The following is an 18,430-nucleotide window of genomic DNA, read 5'->3' as shown; positions in this document are numbered from 1 at the left end:
CGTGAAGAAACTGTGTGGTCCTCATCATGAATGCTGCAGATGTTCATGGGAAACATGCAGAGTTTGAAAACAGACTCTTTCCCAAATACTGCTGCTGCTGCGTACTCACGAGTGATCACCCTAATTTTAATTACGGATCTTTGACAGCATATAAGGCAGAATTTAGAGTACACTGCTCTTCTATTGACTTAACCTATATTATCCTCTCTAACTCTGATTCCCCCCAAGAAGATCCAAACCACGCTGCTCCCATCTGACCTGACAGTCACTCTCCTCCACAAAGTTATTTTGGAATCATTTCGATAGTGGCAGCCACAGCTCCTTCACCTCATTTACCCTCAGTTGCTACTTCACCATCTGAGCACAACTGTTCCCAGCCAAAAGCCACGGTTAGGAAGAAAAAGGCCAAGCGAAGAGAAAATCCACAAGCAGAAAGGTGAATGAAGAACCGAGTTAGAAGACTGAACGTGGCTGCTCGATAGCTTACATTTTTGAGAATTTGGATATGCAAGGGGAGGGAAAGTAGGGAGCGAGACTCCAAGCCCCAGGGAGATGGTGAGTACAGCGATGAGGAACTGTTGCTGGTATCGCACCCTGCATCAGAAATGAAGAGCGCTGGGTTTTAACGTGATTTTAAAACATGAAGTGCTGCGTTTGGCAAATGACATTCTCATCAAACGTAACAGGCAACACCTGATTTAATAAAATTATTGTGTCAATAGTTTCTCCACGAAACCCTAGGTCTGTTTTGCAGCTATTCTATCAGTCCTGGTCTCAGCTCTGCACGCGGGCACGCAAGACTCCTGGTAATGGCAGCCAAACACATGCCTGCAGCTCATTTCAACAATGTTGTACAACACGAGCTTGCCAGCAAACTGGCAGAAATATCAGCAGGATAAATGACTGGTGTCGAGAACAAATAAGAGACCATTTAATTACTCTACTATTAGAATTTTATAATTTAAATCACCCAAGAAACATTCTCGCTGTCGCCTCGGGACTTAGCTAGGTCACAAAAGAAGCTCGTTATGTTTCACAAAACCCTCCACGAAGGACAACAGCTCATGGTCCTCAACCTGGGAACCAGGAAACTCTTCACTGATGCTCCTTCTGCTAAGGAACAGACAAGGAGTAAAGCCTTATAATCGATGCCTCCCTGTAGCATCCTACTGCAATCTGTTACCTGCCAAGGTCTCCTATCTTTGCTGGTGACCTGGTATTTTGCTTTCTGTGTCCTACGTTTTACCTTTTTATGTTGATCCCCAGAGCAAAATACCCCCAAGTATAGATCTTCCCAAATTTCCCTTCCTGTGGACTAATGACGACTGGAGACCTGCAAGATCACTGACATGGTGGTAGCGGTCAAGATGCAGAAATGAGCATGGGGCATGTACCAGCACACGTAAGAATGAGTAGGGACATTTAACCAAAACTCAGCAGGGTGTTGGGCAAAGTCTGTGTGTGCTTCTCTGTGTGTCACCGTCTGTCCACTATGCTCGCTTCCTCCCCGGCAGCATTCTTCATCGCAAACCTCACTCCCCTGGCAGCATGCTCAGAGGAGGGCAGCAAGATTATGCATCTGCACTTTGTTCTCCTTTGTTGGGGGAATTGCCTATAATTTGAGCCAGCCCCTCCTCTGCAGGCTCTAAGAAAGGGTTCAGGCTCCAGCATGAACACACAAGCACACAGTTTGGCTCCACTAGTGCCCAGGAGCCTGCAAGGCACAGGAACCTGGTCATGGTCCAGGAGCCTGGTGACACAGGGACATCACGAGTTTCAGACTCCAACCTCCAACCTATGCTATGCTCTCCTGGGCGACCAGCACTCAGGGCTGTGCTGGGAAACTCCACTCAGTTCCCTGCTGTGGCTATCAATTTTTAACACCCACAGTCTCCAACTTCAACAGCACCTACAGTAAAACACACGTGCCCCTGATATCCGACTTCAAGGTGGCTGCTCGAGAGGTTTACGCCTCTCTCCCTTGCCTTCCAAGTCTTCCATATTACATGGGCAACTTCAGCTCAATATCGCCTTTAATCTCAAAATACTCTTTGGAAGGAAGGGCTGTTACACCATTGTACACTCCGGTAAAGTGGGGGATGCAACCATCTTCCCTCATTTGTTGCAATGACATTTCTACGAAGACTTCACAGGGAATGACAAAGTATACTGTGCCATCTCCTCCCCATCTTCTTACTGTCCTCTATTTCAGAGACAAAAGAACTGGACCAAAGGCTACAACACATGAAAAACACATGGACAGATCACTCCTGCTGGGAAACATCACTGCCGCCCTGCAATATGCAGCAAAGTCTGTGTGAGGGAGGCCAGCACAGTTTTTACATGACTTTAAGCTATTATAGCTGCCTTTTAAATACATGAGAGGCTGTATTTGAAGCTGTCTTGCATCCAATTCCCTATTGAACTTGCACTCTAATTTTTCACAAAACATGAGTAGAATCAGATGTTCCAGAAAAAAAGCATGGTATATTGCATATGAAAACTCAACACTGAAATAGAGGTAAGGAACAGCTTACATAAGTTGCATTCCCTGTAGTCTGGGATACTGAGACTGAGCCTTTGAAATGCATGAAATATAGTTTGTTGATCATTTCCCAATTTATAGTCAGCTCAGTGGGAACAAATATGTGCCTACTTTGATATCCTTTAGAAGAAAATTCTTGGCACCTCATTCCTCTTAAGAAATACACCTATTCTCTTTTTATTTTGGTACTTTTTTAGACACAAACTTGAAGATTAACCCAGCTGTATTTTACATTCATGCAGTACTTTCTATGGCTGATCCATCTGACTCCCAAAGTTTCTTCTGAATTAAAATGACACTGTCTATCACATCCCAAGCTGTGGCAGGAAGCATTTGTCAAATAACATGGAAACATTGGTAGTCTGAAGGATGAAATGTAGAGGCTGGAGGAAAGGACTAGTGCATAACACATCTTTTAAAAATAATTCTCTTTTCTGGAATACTGAACATGGTATGGATTGCAAAGGGGTAGAAGTAGCCTTGGAGAAACCACATCTTTCAGAAATAAAGATTAGAGAAATTCAGTAAAATATTAACACAGAACTTTCAAAACATTCACTTAGTGGATGATGCATGCCACGAGAATGATCTCTCTATTTAAGATGATAAAAAGAAAACAGAGAGAGTAGTGTGTGGCATTAGGCTCGTGCAGCTCAGTGAAAACCAGTCCCGGTTCTCCAACAAGACATTGCTGCTGAAACAAAGACCCTGGAGCTCTGGTACAAGCCTCCAGCATGACCACACGCAACCCCTGCTACGTGAAACTACTATGCTATCTTTATGTTTTGCTCATGGGATAGGCATTGAAAGTTCCCCAGGAAAGCAGCAGGATTTCAGTGACGAAACACACGAGTGAGGGTTGAAGTGCCGCAAAGCACTCAGGTTTTCACGTGGAATTCAAATTAGATTTAAAGACCTACACGCAAAATTAAATTCATGGGGCTGCATTGTATTTCCAGTTAAAAGGAAGAGAGAGAGAGGCATTAACACAGCGCAGGGTCATGCACCAGTTATGTCTTATTAAGTATTCCAGCCTTCCTTAAGATAAGCATCACATATGGGTTCTTTTGCAGTTAGCAGTTCCTCGCTTAAAGAGAGAGAGGTCTGGATAACACCCCTTCTGTCTCCCAGGGCCTCCTGGGCTGATTGACAGGAACATGTACTGTAGGGAACAAATGCTGCTCAAAGAAAAAACAAGATTACTTTTTCTGAAGGGGGCCAGTGGGGTCATTTCTTTGTCACATTCTCTGCCCGCCATCTCTGCTTGAGGAAAAGGCAAAGAGGAGGAGTGACATTTTCCTTTCCTAATAAAACACAGGACAAGCTGGAGAACTGGTTTTTACGAATGATGGCTTGCACTGAATTCAATGTTAGGGAAGCAAGAGAGGTTGCTTGAAATAAACATAGCATTTTGAGAGTCAAATACCACCTCCAGGAACCAGACCGCATAGAAGCCCAACTCAGAATCCACCCTACAACCCACCTTAGTTACATTTTAGGTTGGTTTTTTTGGAGATCAGCAATACACATCTGATTTTATGTATCACCTTTGGCTACCACCCCCTCATGATGGACAATGTTTGGCTTGGTTTCTCCTTGGGCAGACCCACCAGGTGTTTTGAGGCTGGGCCACCCTGCACAGTGGCAATATGCCCCATCAGATCGTTGGGTTTTTCACTGAAAAAAGTTTTCCCTGAATTCAGCAACTTCTTCTCCACTTGCTCCCTCATTTCTCATCAGTAGTCTCCTCTCTGCCAATACAAAGGTAATACCTCCGAGTTTTCCATTTTGTGCCATCCCAAATCTCCTCTCCACTGAAATGATTTTAAGCTATAATTCCTGAATGTTGTCACTCACTGTTGACGCTCAAGAACTTTCCCTAATTCTTTAGCTCCTACAAAACCTTCCCTACTGCTTCAGCATCTCCCTCCGCACAACTGTGCCAGGAATGGTCCATCTTCCCGGCCCTCCCCTCTGCTCTGACCTATTCCTATAATAAAGCTCAGAGGTGGAAGCAGCCCTTGCAGAGGCAGCAGACACCAGAACAGCTCTCCCAGCTAATAATCTCAGGGCCAAAGTGCTTCCCTTCCCAGAGACCTCTGCTAGTCCGCAAACGGCAGCATCAGCAGATCAGCACATCATCAACTACTTCAATCCTTCCTACTTTTCCCCAATTGCTCCCACTTAGAGCCAGGAATTCACCACTCAGCTTATTCTTTCCAAAATGCAAGGTGGTGGTAGGGAAACAGAATTGTACCGATAAACATTCATTTGAAATAAGGCTCCTGATCTGATGAAAAATAAATAATAATCTGGCTAAGCAGCAGGAAAGTCATGCCAACAACTGGTTTTTCAGTGAAAGAAGAGAATTAGCAGTCCCTAAATAGAGGGGTTAAGGTAGATTGAAAATGTCAAGTTATTGATATTTTATAAGGTAACCACAGTTATTTTTTATGCATTCCTTTGCAGCATGAATGCAGGTGATGAAAGGTATTCATGGGCCAATTGAAACAAAAATAAAACTGAAGAGATATCTTGATGGTAATTTAAACCTTAAACTGCGGAAATTAATCAGTCCACACAGACAACGAAAAGCATCCAGCTGATATTGCACCACAAAAACCCCTCGCTAAATAGACGAATAAAAACCATTTCACAAAGGATGAACATCTTGAAAATCATCCTGACTTTAGCCCTAATGTACCTGCAGGGATCAGTGTTGCTGGAGCAGGACAGATCCGGTCTGATGCATGAAGTTGCCCGTGTGACCTCTGGATAAAGCACAACTGTTTCTAATTTAATTTGCACAAGCTGCTGGAAATGCAGAGGACGGCGGGCCCCGGGGCTGCAGCCCCTCGGTGCTGCCCAGTGAGGGGGTCACTAACGGTCCGGATGCATTACTCTTCTCTACTGATGCTTCTTGAGATAATTTTGCGTGCTTTTCCATTAGACTAACGAGCTCTCTCAGTCTTATCTCGCTGGCAAGTGGTGTCACCCCTTACAGTGAGAGCAGGGGAGCAGATCGGAAGGGGGGGGATGAGAAATGGCAAGGGTGCCCAGTTGTGACAATTAACGAGCAAGTGCTCTACTGAGCAAACTAAATCAGAGCTTTGGTTCAAAGGAGTCCCCGTGGACTCCATGGACCCCATGGTCCATCTCTAGAACCCCGTGGCAGAGGGGCTCCCAGCAGCCAAGCGTTTTGCATGGTAGCAGAGAGCAGAAATAAGAGTCTGCTCCTCGATTCCTGAACCTGTCTGGATGGTGACACCATTTTCTGTCCCTTAAATAACATGCCACAACAAGCCACTGCTCATTTTGGTGGGAGAAGTGACATTTGGCTAGACTGCAGAGAGGCATCCATGCCCCTAAACCTGGAGGGAAGGCTGGCAGGAGGTAGCGTGGGAAGGACTCGGTGCAGAAGACTTCTTCAGTCTAATAAACATCTCTGGTTAGTGTTAGAAGAAAACAACTGACTTCTCCTCTGCAAGTCTTCACTATTGTTGCATGACATTGTAATTTCCTTGCTAAACTTCTGCTCTTCAGATGCACAATCTAGCCTGGTTTGTGTAAAGGGGCTGTAAAACCAGAAGATGTCCATAGTAGGGCCAGAACTTCAAGTTCCTAGTGCACGAAAACATACATCCCCAACTGGCAGCTAACAGGGTTAAAACACCCTCTGATTAAATGAAAGCATCTTTAATTAGTTTAATTGACCATGCCTCAGCCAAGACCATCTGCTCAGCAGCATTTGCCTTCTCTTTGCAGGAGCGATTGATCAGCCATAGCTAGAGAATACAGCATTAGGCTACATCAGATTTATTTTGTTTAATAGAAGAGCTAATTTGCTTTAAATTTAATTACAGGGGCCAAGATTGCTCTCTAAGTCCATAACAGCACAGAACATAAGCTGATCCTACAGCTAATGGATGCACACGTAGGTCCATACGTGTCTGTGCAAACCAGACACGTGGTGCCAACAGCTCCGGGCAGTGGGTCCCACCCTGGCAGAGAGCAAACACTGCATTTTCCATCCCAAAAGGCAGCCACCCCATGGCACATTGCCAGGCTGGCACGGCCACCCCACTCGCCACCACATCCCCTTCCAACCAGCTGAACTCCTCCCGCAGCTCTCTGTTGGATGCTGGAGGAGACCACGTGTCAGATGCCAGAGCAGGGAGATGTCCCATCTCAACCACCTCTCCTGCTCTTAATTATAAAGACACTAAATGATGCATCACCTGCATGGTCACTGTAGGGGACTGTTCTGTACCTCCTAGGTGACCTCCATCAGCAAACCTCTCCCATACGGAGCCAGACATCCCACTCACCCCATCCCTCTCAGCCTCTCCTCCCTCCCATGCCAACATCCTTCTTCAAAACATCGCACCCTGAGCTGATGAAGAAGGGCAATTCCCTCTCCCCGAAGGACCACGTGTATCTACGTCGTGTTATTACGAAGGGGAAAATTTCATTCACTTCCCAACGCATTTTCCTTTTTCAGTTTCCCATCGGGCGCTAAATCACTGCCGTCTTTGGGAGACGCTGGAGCCCTGGCAGGCACGCTGCGGCTGCCGCTGCCTGCTACAGGAGTAATTACAACCCTGCAGAACGCTCCGGGCTGCCATTTCCGTTTCCATGGAAATAAATACTGAATTACTGAAAACAGAGTATGATGCTTTATGGATTTCGAGGCTTTTGATCATTTCAAAACCACCTGAACTTAATTTTTATTGGTGGTGGCTTTGTTTCAAGGCGGAAGGGGGTGGGGGGGGGAGGCAGATGATGCTTACATTGTGGAAATAGGTGGATCAACCAAAAGGTGTTTTGAAAGAGTGAAAGGGTGGGGGTGGGGGGAATCCAAGGGGTTTGGCTGATGCCCTGGGGATTTGCAAGGGGGACAGTGGTGCTGGTCGAAGCTGCTGGTTGTCCACAGCATCCAGGTATCCAGCCTCAGAGAGAGGAGCCTGTGGAGGCTCGTTGGTCCTTGCCGGCAGCCCCAGCTTGCCACTATTGTCCCCGTGATGGTCTGTTTGTGGGGCTGAAGCAAACCTCCTGCCCTTTTGGAGGGGTCATTATAGCCAGAGTTAGCGCTTAAATGTCCAGAACTGCAGATGGCCATTTCATAGCTGTTGAGCTTCAAGATGAAGCTAGAATAAAAAAGGAATTGCTTTATGTTCTTAAAAAATGATGAACAGGGAGCAGAAGGGAAAGTTCTGATATTAAACACCCGTATCTCTGAATTGGAAGGACAAAGAGACGTGCACAGACAGGTAACTCCACGTTGTGCGCAACAACCCTGGGCTCAATTCTCATTGCTGGGAATGCCTGGGAATTTTTCATCACAACAAACTAAATGAAGTACTTGGTTTGGGGAGGATACACACAAACCAAACGTTTATTCTGAGGTCACCTCAACCTTCATCTCGCCATCTGAGCTGTTACAGTGCCTCACAGGAGTTTCTGTCCTGACTTGTTTCCACCCTAACTTGGGCTGCATCTTCCAAGTACCACCACCTCTGCAATGGGCTCAACACACCACAGCAAGTCAAGAAATGAAGTTTGGAAAAACCGCCTGAACTGCAGAGCTGAGAGAGGGGGAGAAGGTGAGACACCACCTCAGCAAATCATCTCTAATACTGACTTGAGCTAAAATCAAACATTTGAATCAGGACAGAAGTCCTAAATATCTTTTCTGCTAACACTTCTGAAACTGATTTTTTTGGCAGAGGAACTTTGTGCTTTGTGAGAAATGTCAGCCTTTGGACACAGCGTCCTAATTCAGCTGCAAAAATAAATGTCAAAACAGTGAATTCTAGTTTTCAGCCAGCACTGGTTGGCAAAATTTGGGTTTAAATGTTTGCTAGCTAAAATCACAGGCCTCCAAAACTTGCGAAAGAATTACAGTTGCACTGGTTAGAGGCTTTCATCCCTTTACGTGAAATAGCCACCAGGCAGAGATGGGACTTGGTCTGTGTTGTAGCCCACACACTCAAGCTCGCTTCTCTCATGTTTTACCTTCTACCTGGATGGACAGGAATAGATGCTGAAAAACCACAACCGTGTATTACTCAAGCAGGTTTGACTTGCATATATTTAGCTATTTGTTCTCAAATCTAATATCCAAGGGAATTTAAGATGAAATTGGAAGCTTAGGACATGTATTATGCACATTTAACAGGAATGCCACAGTGTATGGGACACTTCAGGCCCAGGAAAGAAGAGAAAGTCTGATTGCGGAGCCTGTGAATTCAGACAGTCCCGCAGGGACAGCCCAAGCATCTAGGACTTCCTCTGAAGTGGGAGGAATGAAGTGTGCAGCTCATCATAGATGTGGTCAGGACATCAGCTACCGCTGCTGGATTAACTGAACAGCGCTGTACTAGCTCCTTCTCTTCTCACTGCAGCTAAAAATTGCTTTCAAACACAGCTTGAGATAGAAAAGTAAATCACTGCCCTACGGCTGGGGGAGAACAAGACGGGGAGAACACCACAGCCTGATTTTCAGAGATGATGCTGCAATTCAGCCGTCATGAAGGTCAGTGGGAAATACAGGGCTCGTGCCCAAGGACATGCTGGCAGCAGCAAAGCCCCAAGTTTGGAATTGCCGAACACTTATAGAAAATAGCTACTGAATGACTCTTCCACAATCTCAGGTTAATTACAAAGCAGAAGAGCTAAACTCAAGCCTTGCCTATGGGTTCTGGACCAGAAACCCAAGACTGAAACACACTTCTCACTCCATGATGCCTCTTACACAGCAGAGGAGCTCACTGCTGGAGCCGGAGATACCCAATTTCCACGCTGACTCCAGTGGAGCAGAAACACCAAGCCACACAGCATGTGTTATGCAAAAAACTTAAGCCTCTGTGTATTATTTACAATGTTCTAGTCAGAGGTTGCGCTTAACAACACCGTTATCTCCACAACCATTCTGCTACACCACCACTTCCCATCTTTGTTTCCTAAAAGCCTTTCCAACTGCATCAATCCCTTTTGCTCTGCTCCTATCTCAGATCCTGCTGTATCACTTCTATCACATTAAGAATACACTTATCTCATACCACCTGGGGATATTGTATTAAAAAAAAATCCCTTTAGAAATCATTCCTCCTTCTGCACAAACAAAATATTATTTCAGAAGTGAATGGAAATGCTGTCCCAGCGATGTAATCATTATGCAATTAGTGAGTATGATGTACTAGGAGGCAACATAGAGAAAAGCATCTTCCAGACTGCAGGAGAAGTTCAAGCAAGTGTTTGGGGCTCTCAGTACCTTTCCTGCTCATGCTTTAGGAGGACAATAACCAGGCAAAGCTTTCTCACCCCTTGCCTCCTTGCCCAGACTCTGGGGCAGTTTCACCGTGCACTCCAAAGCGGGGGAGAGCAGGTCAGACCAGCCAGCCCCTCCGCTCCCAGCAACGGGAGCAACCGGAGAAGTCGATGGGCTTTGCTTTTCTAAGCCCAGGTGATTGACTGATAGACTGCATTAACAGCACCACGCTGCCGCTCCAGAAAGAGTGATGGCATTCAGACAGACTGCCAGGGAAAAGGCTCCATTTCCCAATTCCTCCCATGCACGGCTGACGAGGGTAGGTCAAAAATAAGTGTAGCTTATACTGTGCCAAACCACCGCTGGGAAGCTCACGATTGCTCCCAGATTTGTTTAGGAGGTTTGCTCAGTCTCAGTGTAAAGCCTGTGCCTGGCACCATGGCAGGCTGCCGAGCCAGGGTCCATGGTAGCCTCTGGCAAGAGCTGCCCGAGGAAGGAAAGCAGATACATTAATCACCCACATGCGCGCAATTTGAGCCTGCACAACGTTTCTGGGAATACTGGAATTTCAGCACATCCAGGAAAACACCAGACAGTGTTTTCCTTTTACTTAAAGCTCATTCCAAACAGAATATAGAAAATATTTTGTTCTATGAAACAGGTGACAGAAGCTTCAATCAAATTATTAAGAAAAAGATTTAAGTTATACTTCCAATTAACTCTGACGAGACAAGAGTCAGATCAACAGAGTCAGTGTGTCTTCACAGGGAGGCAACCAAGCGCTGCCTGGGCTGACTCTGACCGAAACTCAATCCAGACTGAAACAAAACAGCACGATGGAAATAAGTGACCATTTTTAGGGGTTATGGGGCCCGTGCCCCAAAGCCCAACGGGAGTGCTCTGTGCTGCAAGTGCAGCTGCAGGCTGAGAGGTGTTTGCAAACCCACCCGGGCAGGAGCTCGCTGCTGACTCCAGGACTGGCTGGCAGAGGTTTTTGCAGAAGATGGCTCATCAAACAGAGAGAGACAGATGAGGCAAATGAAAATTTATGAAAATGTAAAGTGGTGGTGGTGGGGAGAGAGTGATGGCTGGAAGGAAATCCTACAGAAGCACGTCCCAGCCCTGCCATGCCCAGAGCACACGTGTACATGCAAAGCAGAGAGCCGTTCCTCCTCTCCAGCTGCCCCTGGTCCTCTCCCACCCAGCGCCCATCCGGGCTGCTGCAATGCTGTTCACGCGATTCTTCCCTCTCCAGATGCCTCTGGTGTTAGTCCTGTAATGTTGGCAGGTGCCTCTGGCTCCCTAATTGGTGTCAGACTTCCCACATCGGAGATGCCATGGTGCAGACAGGCTCAGCACGGTCCAAGGGGTTACAGCACGGGAGAGTTTCCAAGCCACAAAGGGCAGTGCCCAGGGCTTGATTTGCATCCCCAGCCTGCAGCAGTCAGGCACCCAGCTGCTGTCCTGGCTTTGAAATCTGCCCTGTGTGAACACCAAGAGCTTTTGGAGTAGGAAATAATTTGCTACTAAAGTTTAGGATGGAAAAGGAAAAAAAATCTCCTGTTTGAGGGCTGACGCCAGTGCTTAATCATGAGAGATCAGAAGGAAGCTTTCATGGGGGGGAAAGGGGATGTTACTGAATAACTGCTCATTGCATATAATTTTCTGCTCTGCCCTGCAGCTCTGCTGCAGAAAACATACTAGCCAAGTGGTGTGTACCTTTGACTTTTGCCAAGAACTCCCCATACAAGCTAAGCAAATAAAAAGATTTGTAAGTTGATACGTTTTACTTATACACTACAACAGGCTGGCTGCAAGCGATGCCTGAGATCCTATGGGAAGGAGTAGCGGTCAACAGCAATTTTGGTGCTTCATGGCAAGAAGGAAGTTCTCCTAAGGGCTGCTGGTGGCTGGAGAGCTCCAGAGATCCCTCTGGTATAGCCCAGATGACATGACCACAGGTGGCACCGGAATGAGGGTCCCCACAGCAAAGCCTGCAGTTCCCATGGGTGCTCACTGCTGCCTTCCCTGCAGGACCTAATGGGTGCTGAGAAGGACCACCAGCAGTGACCTGCTCCCAGCGCCGCTCCCCACGGGGCTGGCTCCCACAGACACCAGGGCACAGAAACCACCTGCACTGTACCCCAGGAAAATACTGAACGGCTGAACGACTGCTGGCCTCCAGCTTTCTGAGCTGTGCCTTGTATAAAGGGCTTTCCCTTCTGCATAGCCAATCCTCACTATCCAGGTATTAAAAACAGAGTAACTAATACTTGCTTTCAACAGAAACTGTGCCTTTCTCTAAAAGCTTAAATTACAGGTTTGCTGCCTACAAGTATTTAGAAAAAACCCAGAATTAAATCCTTCACTCTCAGAGTAAAAGCAGGACCTACTGCAGGCAACAGGGCAATTTGCAGGGAGCAGCCACTGGGTTCACGGTGTCAGCCAGAAAGGCTCTCAAAAGCAGAAATCATCCACAAAGAGGGGCAGCCATGATTAAATACTGTTTTCTGCATCACTGGGAACCACAAAACAAGAGGGTAGGATCACACGCACACTCGCACAAAACCACCCTTGTTCCTTAGCCGAGCACAGGTCAAGGGAGGATGAGAGACACGGGGCTTGAGTTGGTTTAAAAAACAACAGCACTGCAGAACTGACTCAGCTCTCAACATATCACTGAAAACATCATGGTTTTGATTTTAAAGAAGTCCTCCAACACAGGATACAGGCACAAAATCTGGTTTGTAAACATAATTTATGAGGACTGATGCAGTCCTTGCTGTTGCCTTTTTGCTATGAAGATGCCTTACTCAGGGACATTTATTATCCACTCCCCACTCTGCCATTAAGGTCTGAGATGAAGAAGAACAAATGCAAAATAATTAAGCTCTTTACAAGAGAAAAAACAGATCAAACATAATTTTCTATGTCTTGAAAAGAATTGCAAATGTCTAGACAGAAGACAGACAGAATTGGTCTCGAATGTATTAATTTCAATAAGAAGTTGAACATCTCAATTACTGGGAAGAGATTGAGGTCTCCTCCTCCTCCTCCTCCTAAAACTTTCCACAGCATTACCTTACCCTCCCCTTGACTCTGACATCCTTTATCCCCCCTGTGATATTTATATCCGATAGCACGGGACCGTAATCTGGGTCACCGGCAGCCTGGGCAGCCACCGACAGCCCTCACCGAGAGCTGCTGGAAATGCAAGCAGCACTGCAGAGTCCCAGCTCCACACCTCTGGGGAGCTGGCTCTTACTGGGGGAGAAAAAGAAAGGAATGGGAAAGGTTTTCCTCTGTCTGGGATCTCCTAGTGCAAGCGGAGCTGCCCTGAGGTCATGGGGGGTTTGGGACGCTCTTTCCTTCCACCATGGGCACACAGGGGTCACAGAGGTTCCCTCTAATTAAGGAGAACCCATACAACCTCAATAAGTGAGTTTGCATAAGACATCCACCCCGGGGGCATCTGAGCTTCAACTACTAATAAGGTTGTTGTAGGCTGCAAGAACGTACTTCTGTCATTTAGATTGGTGATGTGACAGTGGAAAGGCAAGCGAGTAACAGCAAAACGGCTCACTTAGGCACCATCAAAAGACCTGTTCATCCAGACACCGAGCTGAAGGGATAAAATTTTCCCATCTCAGCAATCCTATGGGATTTTAGGAAAGGAAACTTTATATAAAGACCTTCTAAAACATCTGCAGAAAATCCTAAGCAACCAACCAAGAGAAAACAACCGTGAGCAAGAAGAGGAGGCAGCCCACTTGGACAGCCAGAACATAACTGGCAGTGCACAAGTCCCACCATGAAACAAAACCCCCTTCCCCAGTGGAAGCTCTCTCAAAAACAGTCTGGTCAGAGCCCAAGTTTCCAGTTCATAACAGCAGTATTTCCTATTGGCAAGCCCTTCCCCAAGAAAACCCCTTCCATTCCCACACAGTGTGGGAGAAGGACCTTACCTGACACGCGTTGTACAGAAGCTGATGCTCAAATTTCTTGATCCCCAAAATGTTCTGGAACATCTCGTAGAGCTGCTCCTTGCTGAGGATGAGCTCCGAGGCAGCGCTCGCCGTCATCCTGGCCTGCTGCTTGCGGGGATCCTCTTCCCCACGGTAAATAGCATCAAACTTTGCCATCCAAGAGCTCAGGACCGTCTCCTTGCTGAGGCCATCAATTTCTGGCAGGCTGCGCACTCTCTTCTCAATGTGCTTCTTGAAGACCTCCCGGGAGTCATTCGCTGAGCACCCTCCGCTCTGCACCATCCTAGCAACACGGTCGCTTTTCAGAAATACCTGCAAAAAAAAGGGGTGACTTCAAATGGTGCCACTTAAAAAAAAAAAAAAAAAAATTAAAAAAAATCTCCTTTAAGTACCACAAAACGTGGTTCCAGTGCTGGGAAGCCCGCCTACTGGCTGCCAGTACACCTTCCAACTCCTCACTCAACAACCACGTGCTGCCAGATGGACAGAGGTTTCAGCTGTACTTTGGGAAGCGTAATGAAATCAGGTGAAGCTTCTGCTTTGTGTCTGCTAAAACGGAACATTTTGATGCAATTAGGACTCCATGCAATGTTGTGGTCGCACCTTAACAGATACATAAATGCCCTTTGGGAAAGCAGGATTGTATTTTGCTCTATCAAATGTTCTAATAAGGAAGTTATTGCACAACTATACTCACCTAGCCAAATTCTGCCCTGTCAGAGGGAGCCCAGTCATCCTTCTCAAGTCAGCAGCATCACATTGCATTTATGCTGGTGGCCAGGCCCCTTGGAAACCTCTCACCAGTGCAAGAATCAGGCTTACATTAAATTAATGCACCAGAGGAGATCTTTGCAGACTGTATTGTACTTGCATTGTATCCATTAATTTAGTCTTACCTTCAGTTAAATAACATGTGTGTCCCCACTTCTCCCATACCCTGGTCTTTCCAACCTGGGCAACCAGCACCATTAAAACACTCTGGGAAAGGACAAGGACAAATGGCCTGGATCTTTGCAAACTGATGGGTAACACCAAGACAACTCAGATGACTAAATGGTGGCACGGCCACAGGTGGGTGAGGCCAAATCCTTTCCAGCTCCAGTTCTGCTGAAGCAGCACAGGATGGTCTGGCACGGCTCGAGGCTGCCTGGGAAGGCTTTGCAGAGAGAGCAGCCTGCACGGTGCAGGACACTGACAGCAGGAGGGAGGGAGAAGGCGTTTGTTGAAGATGCTCTTTCCCACCTCCAGAGCAGCAGAAGGGTCAAAACATACCAGACGCCTGCAGATGAGGAGATGCCATGGGAGCAATGCAGAGCAGAAGGGGGAGAGAGGGACAGGGGGATATTGTGTTGGCTGTCCTCTCCCAAGCCCTGAGCACAGGAGAGCAATCGATGCCCAGCAAGAACTGCTGTTTTATAAATGATGCTGAGAATGGATGAATGCAGCAGGCTGGGAAGAAGTTGTGCCAGCACCAGGGTATATCTGTCAGCTCTGAATAATTAAAGAGCTTGAGGATGACCTAAGGACATGGCAGATTCTTTTATACCACTCAGCAACATGGCACTCCGTGTTCCCAGATGCTTGATGGCAAAGGCAGCTGTCGGGAGTAGTAGTGGGTTTTGCTCCAGGACCAGCCCAGAAATGCTGCTGAGGAAGAGCTGGGCTGTTTCCTTCCAACATCACTGTCTGGGGAACGCTCCCTGCAGACAAGACAGGCAGGATGCCGCCAGCAGCCTCTTCAGTTCATGCTGAAATGATACCAGCACACATTTTGTTTCCTTGCAGAGCTTAAATGTGAGTGATAACACCCCGGGTGTGTGCAGGTGCCTATAGGTAATAGGTGAGAGTTATCAAAACCCAAGCTGCCGGCGCAGCCGAGGAAGTCCACAGCACACTGACTGCTGGAAACAGTGGGAGGTCATGGTGAATGGCCCTGCTGCCACGTCCTCGGCTCCCGAGTCCCCTCTTTAATCATCTGCTCCAGCTGCCTTTGGCCTGACCCTGTGCGACAGGGCTAATGACTTCCCATACCCACCAGAACCAGTGGCTGTGGTTCCCCGTGGTCCCCACCTCTGTCAGAGGGGTGACGGCGCTGTGAGCAGAGGGACCCTGTTCCCCATCTCCCCTCAGCCCCGGTTTATCCTCCCCAGGTGCGGAGCAGCAGCCAGCAGAGAAAAGGAAGGCTGCGGCTGGCAGGGGGGAGGCAGGCGCGGGGGAGCGCCAGTCAGACACAAAGCAGCAGAAAAAGACCATGAAATAGGAAGATAAAAAAAGATAAGAGAGGTGTTTTGTCCTGCAGAGAGAGCTGCTTTCTTTAGAAAATACCAGGTGAATCGCCCAGCTGTAAGACTGCCTAGTAGGATTGCCAGGAGTCAAGAATTGCTGGAGCAAAATCCTAGCGTGGGTGCATACACCAGGGCATGCAGAAGGGAACTGGCCTCTGTGAGCTGGGTCAGGCACCTCCTGCCACATCCATAGATGAGCCCCCCGTGTCACACGTCACTCTGTCTGCCCACAGCAGAGTGGAAATGGGTCTAATGAAGCATTTCCATAATACCCACTGAAGGGGCTGCTGCATAAAGTACTGGTTGACAGCCGAAGCTTTACTCATCAGAAGTAAAAGGAGATGAGAAAAGCTGTCCTGGAGCATCTGTTAGTGTGCTGGGCCTGTCTGGCACACAAGGGTCTGCAGCGTTCCTACAGGCACAGCAGTGTTTTGCAGACCAGCAGCACAGCCTGCTCAGATCACTCAATCTTTTAATTTGATAGTAACCTGTGAAGTAGCCTAAGACTGACAACCACACGCTTACTTACCCCTTGACAGCAGACTTAAGAGCAGAATGTGGCCACACGAACACATTCAGGGCAAGAGCAAACACATTCCTGACTTACCAAGTCACCTCTTTCTCTAGCAAAAAAAATTAAATCGTTCCCCAGGTAATGAACTATTCTGCACTGTTAGTAAGTAGACTCCTTAGAAACAAGACCTGCACAGAGATGGCCAGTTTCAGCTCAGCAAAAAAACAAGTTTTAATATCTTCCAAGCCATCATGCAGCTTTGTAAGTCAGTATCTAAACGCTGATTTCTAGATGGTATCCATCCAAGGGCCAGTTAATTGCTCAACACTGAGCTTTGCAGGAGCTGAGAGACGCAGGACCTGCTGCGATTGCCCCATGGCTGAGCCAAGGGTGGGCACCTCTCTGCAGAGAAGGGAGGCAGGAGCATCGTCAGCAGGGAATGCTGCTCAGGCGCTGAGAGGGGGAAGAGGCTTTCTGCGGCGAGGCTTTGCCTTGAGCCACTGCGGATGGTGCCGAGGACGACACACGCAGCCACGCTACAGCTGCTCAGAAGCTGAAAGTACAAGGCCGTAAATCAAAGGAGACCAACAGCTGAAAAGAAGAAAAAGAAAGTTGCACCGAAGGACACAGAGCGATGCATTATGCTTTTTGTGGCCCATTTTAAGTAGGACAGAGCCAGTAGAGCATCCAGTTGAACTGAAGACGTGGGGTTTGCAGGCATCTAGTGCTGATCAACTGCTCTTCGTAAGTTTGATCACTTGGGGTAATTATACAGCACAGCTCTTCTGGAGCTGGTCAAGACACACTTTCAGCCAGACCCACCAGTGAAACAGGGATGTAATTTGCCTGTTTTTAGGCAGTTTCCTTTTCCTGCCAAATAGTCTTATCTGAACACATTACGCTGCTCTTACATCCTAAAATGTGGTTCTCGCCACCTTGAAAACTTTCTCTGAGAGCAACTGTTCGGTGAAGCTGTGATAAACTGATGATCCCTTGGCAATTTCTTTTCTGATAAGAGATGTAAATTACTCTCAGCTTCCTTCCTGTACAGAGAATGATGGAGCAGTAACTGCTAGGCCACTTTAATAGAGTTAATCCAGAGATAATTTGTGCTTTCCTTACATAGAAGCAGCTGCTGCCATTTTTTATAGAGTTAAAAAATTCTCTTCAGTTTTAGTATCTGATTTTGGTCCCCTCTTAGATACCACTTCCAGAGAAATATTTTATGTAGGCAATTCAAAATCTTCACCTTTTATGACAGAATAGCTCTAGGGAGAAAGAGAAATGGTTTGCAGAAAAGCTAGCAGAAAAATAAGCGACACTCCTCAAACAAATCACAAGGATTGACTTCCTTCAAAAACAGAAGCTCTTTCCTTCTGAGAAAAGATATGAAAGGCAGCACTAAAGGCTGCATACAAAGAGGTGCAAAAAGACAGACATGCATAATTATTCTTTTGCACAATTATGAATGATGCTTCATGTTCTTTGGTATCATCTAGTTTTGTAGATGCACACCCCCTCCCTCCCCCTTTGCTTTACAGCACTTGTCACACCAAAGAGAAAAGACAAGCCTCTTGCTGAAAATCCCAAAGTCAATTAGACACAACGCAAAAGCTTCAGCAAGAACTGAATGTGCTGCCCGGTTTTCTCTCGGTATTTTTCATAGGGAGCACGTGATGCTGATTTTATATTGTGCCATCTTCCCTGTTTTAGAGTACACTGTTAAAAAGAATCAGGAAAATATTTTTCAGCTTAAAGGAATCAAGCTATAGGATACACCATGGTGTGGAGGTTGCCATGGATGCTGTATGGTTGCATGTTCAAACCCTG

At 46.9% G+C, this 18,430-nt stretch overlaps 1 protein-coding gene across 9 annotated transcripts in view; it reads right to left on the bottom strand.

Moving 5' to 3' along the window:
- Window positions 1-18,430, bottom strand: part of CADPS (calcium dependent secretion activator) — a 218,268-nt gene that overhangs the window by 157,593 nt on the left and 42,245 nt on the right. For all 9 annotated transcript variants that reach the window (XM_074151901.1, XM_074151904.1, XM_074151902.1 and 6 more), the window contains exon 3: window positions 13,781-14,113. In XM_074151901.1, coding sequence (XP_074008002.1) covers window positions 13,781-14,113 — 333 coding nt within the window. The remainder of the gene's footprint in view (window positions 1-13,780; window positions 14,114-18,430) is intronic.

The sequence above is a fragment of the Numenius arquata genome, chromosome 8, assembly GCF_964106895.1.
Source record: "Numenius arquata chromosome 8, bNumArq3.hap1.1, whole genome shotgun sequence".
Lineage (NCBI taxonomy): Eukaryota > Metazoa > Chordata > Aves > Charadriiformes > Scolopacidae > Numenius > Numenius arquata.
This window is presented reverse-complemented; position numbering and strand designations above follow the sequence as displayed.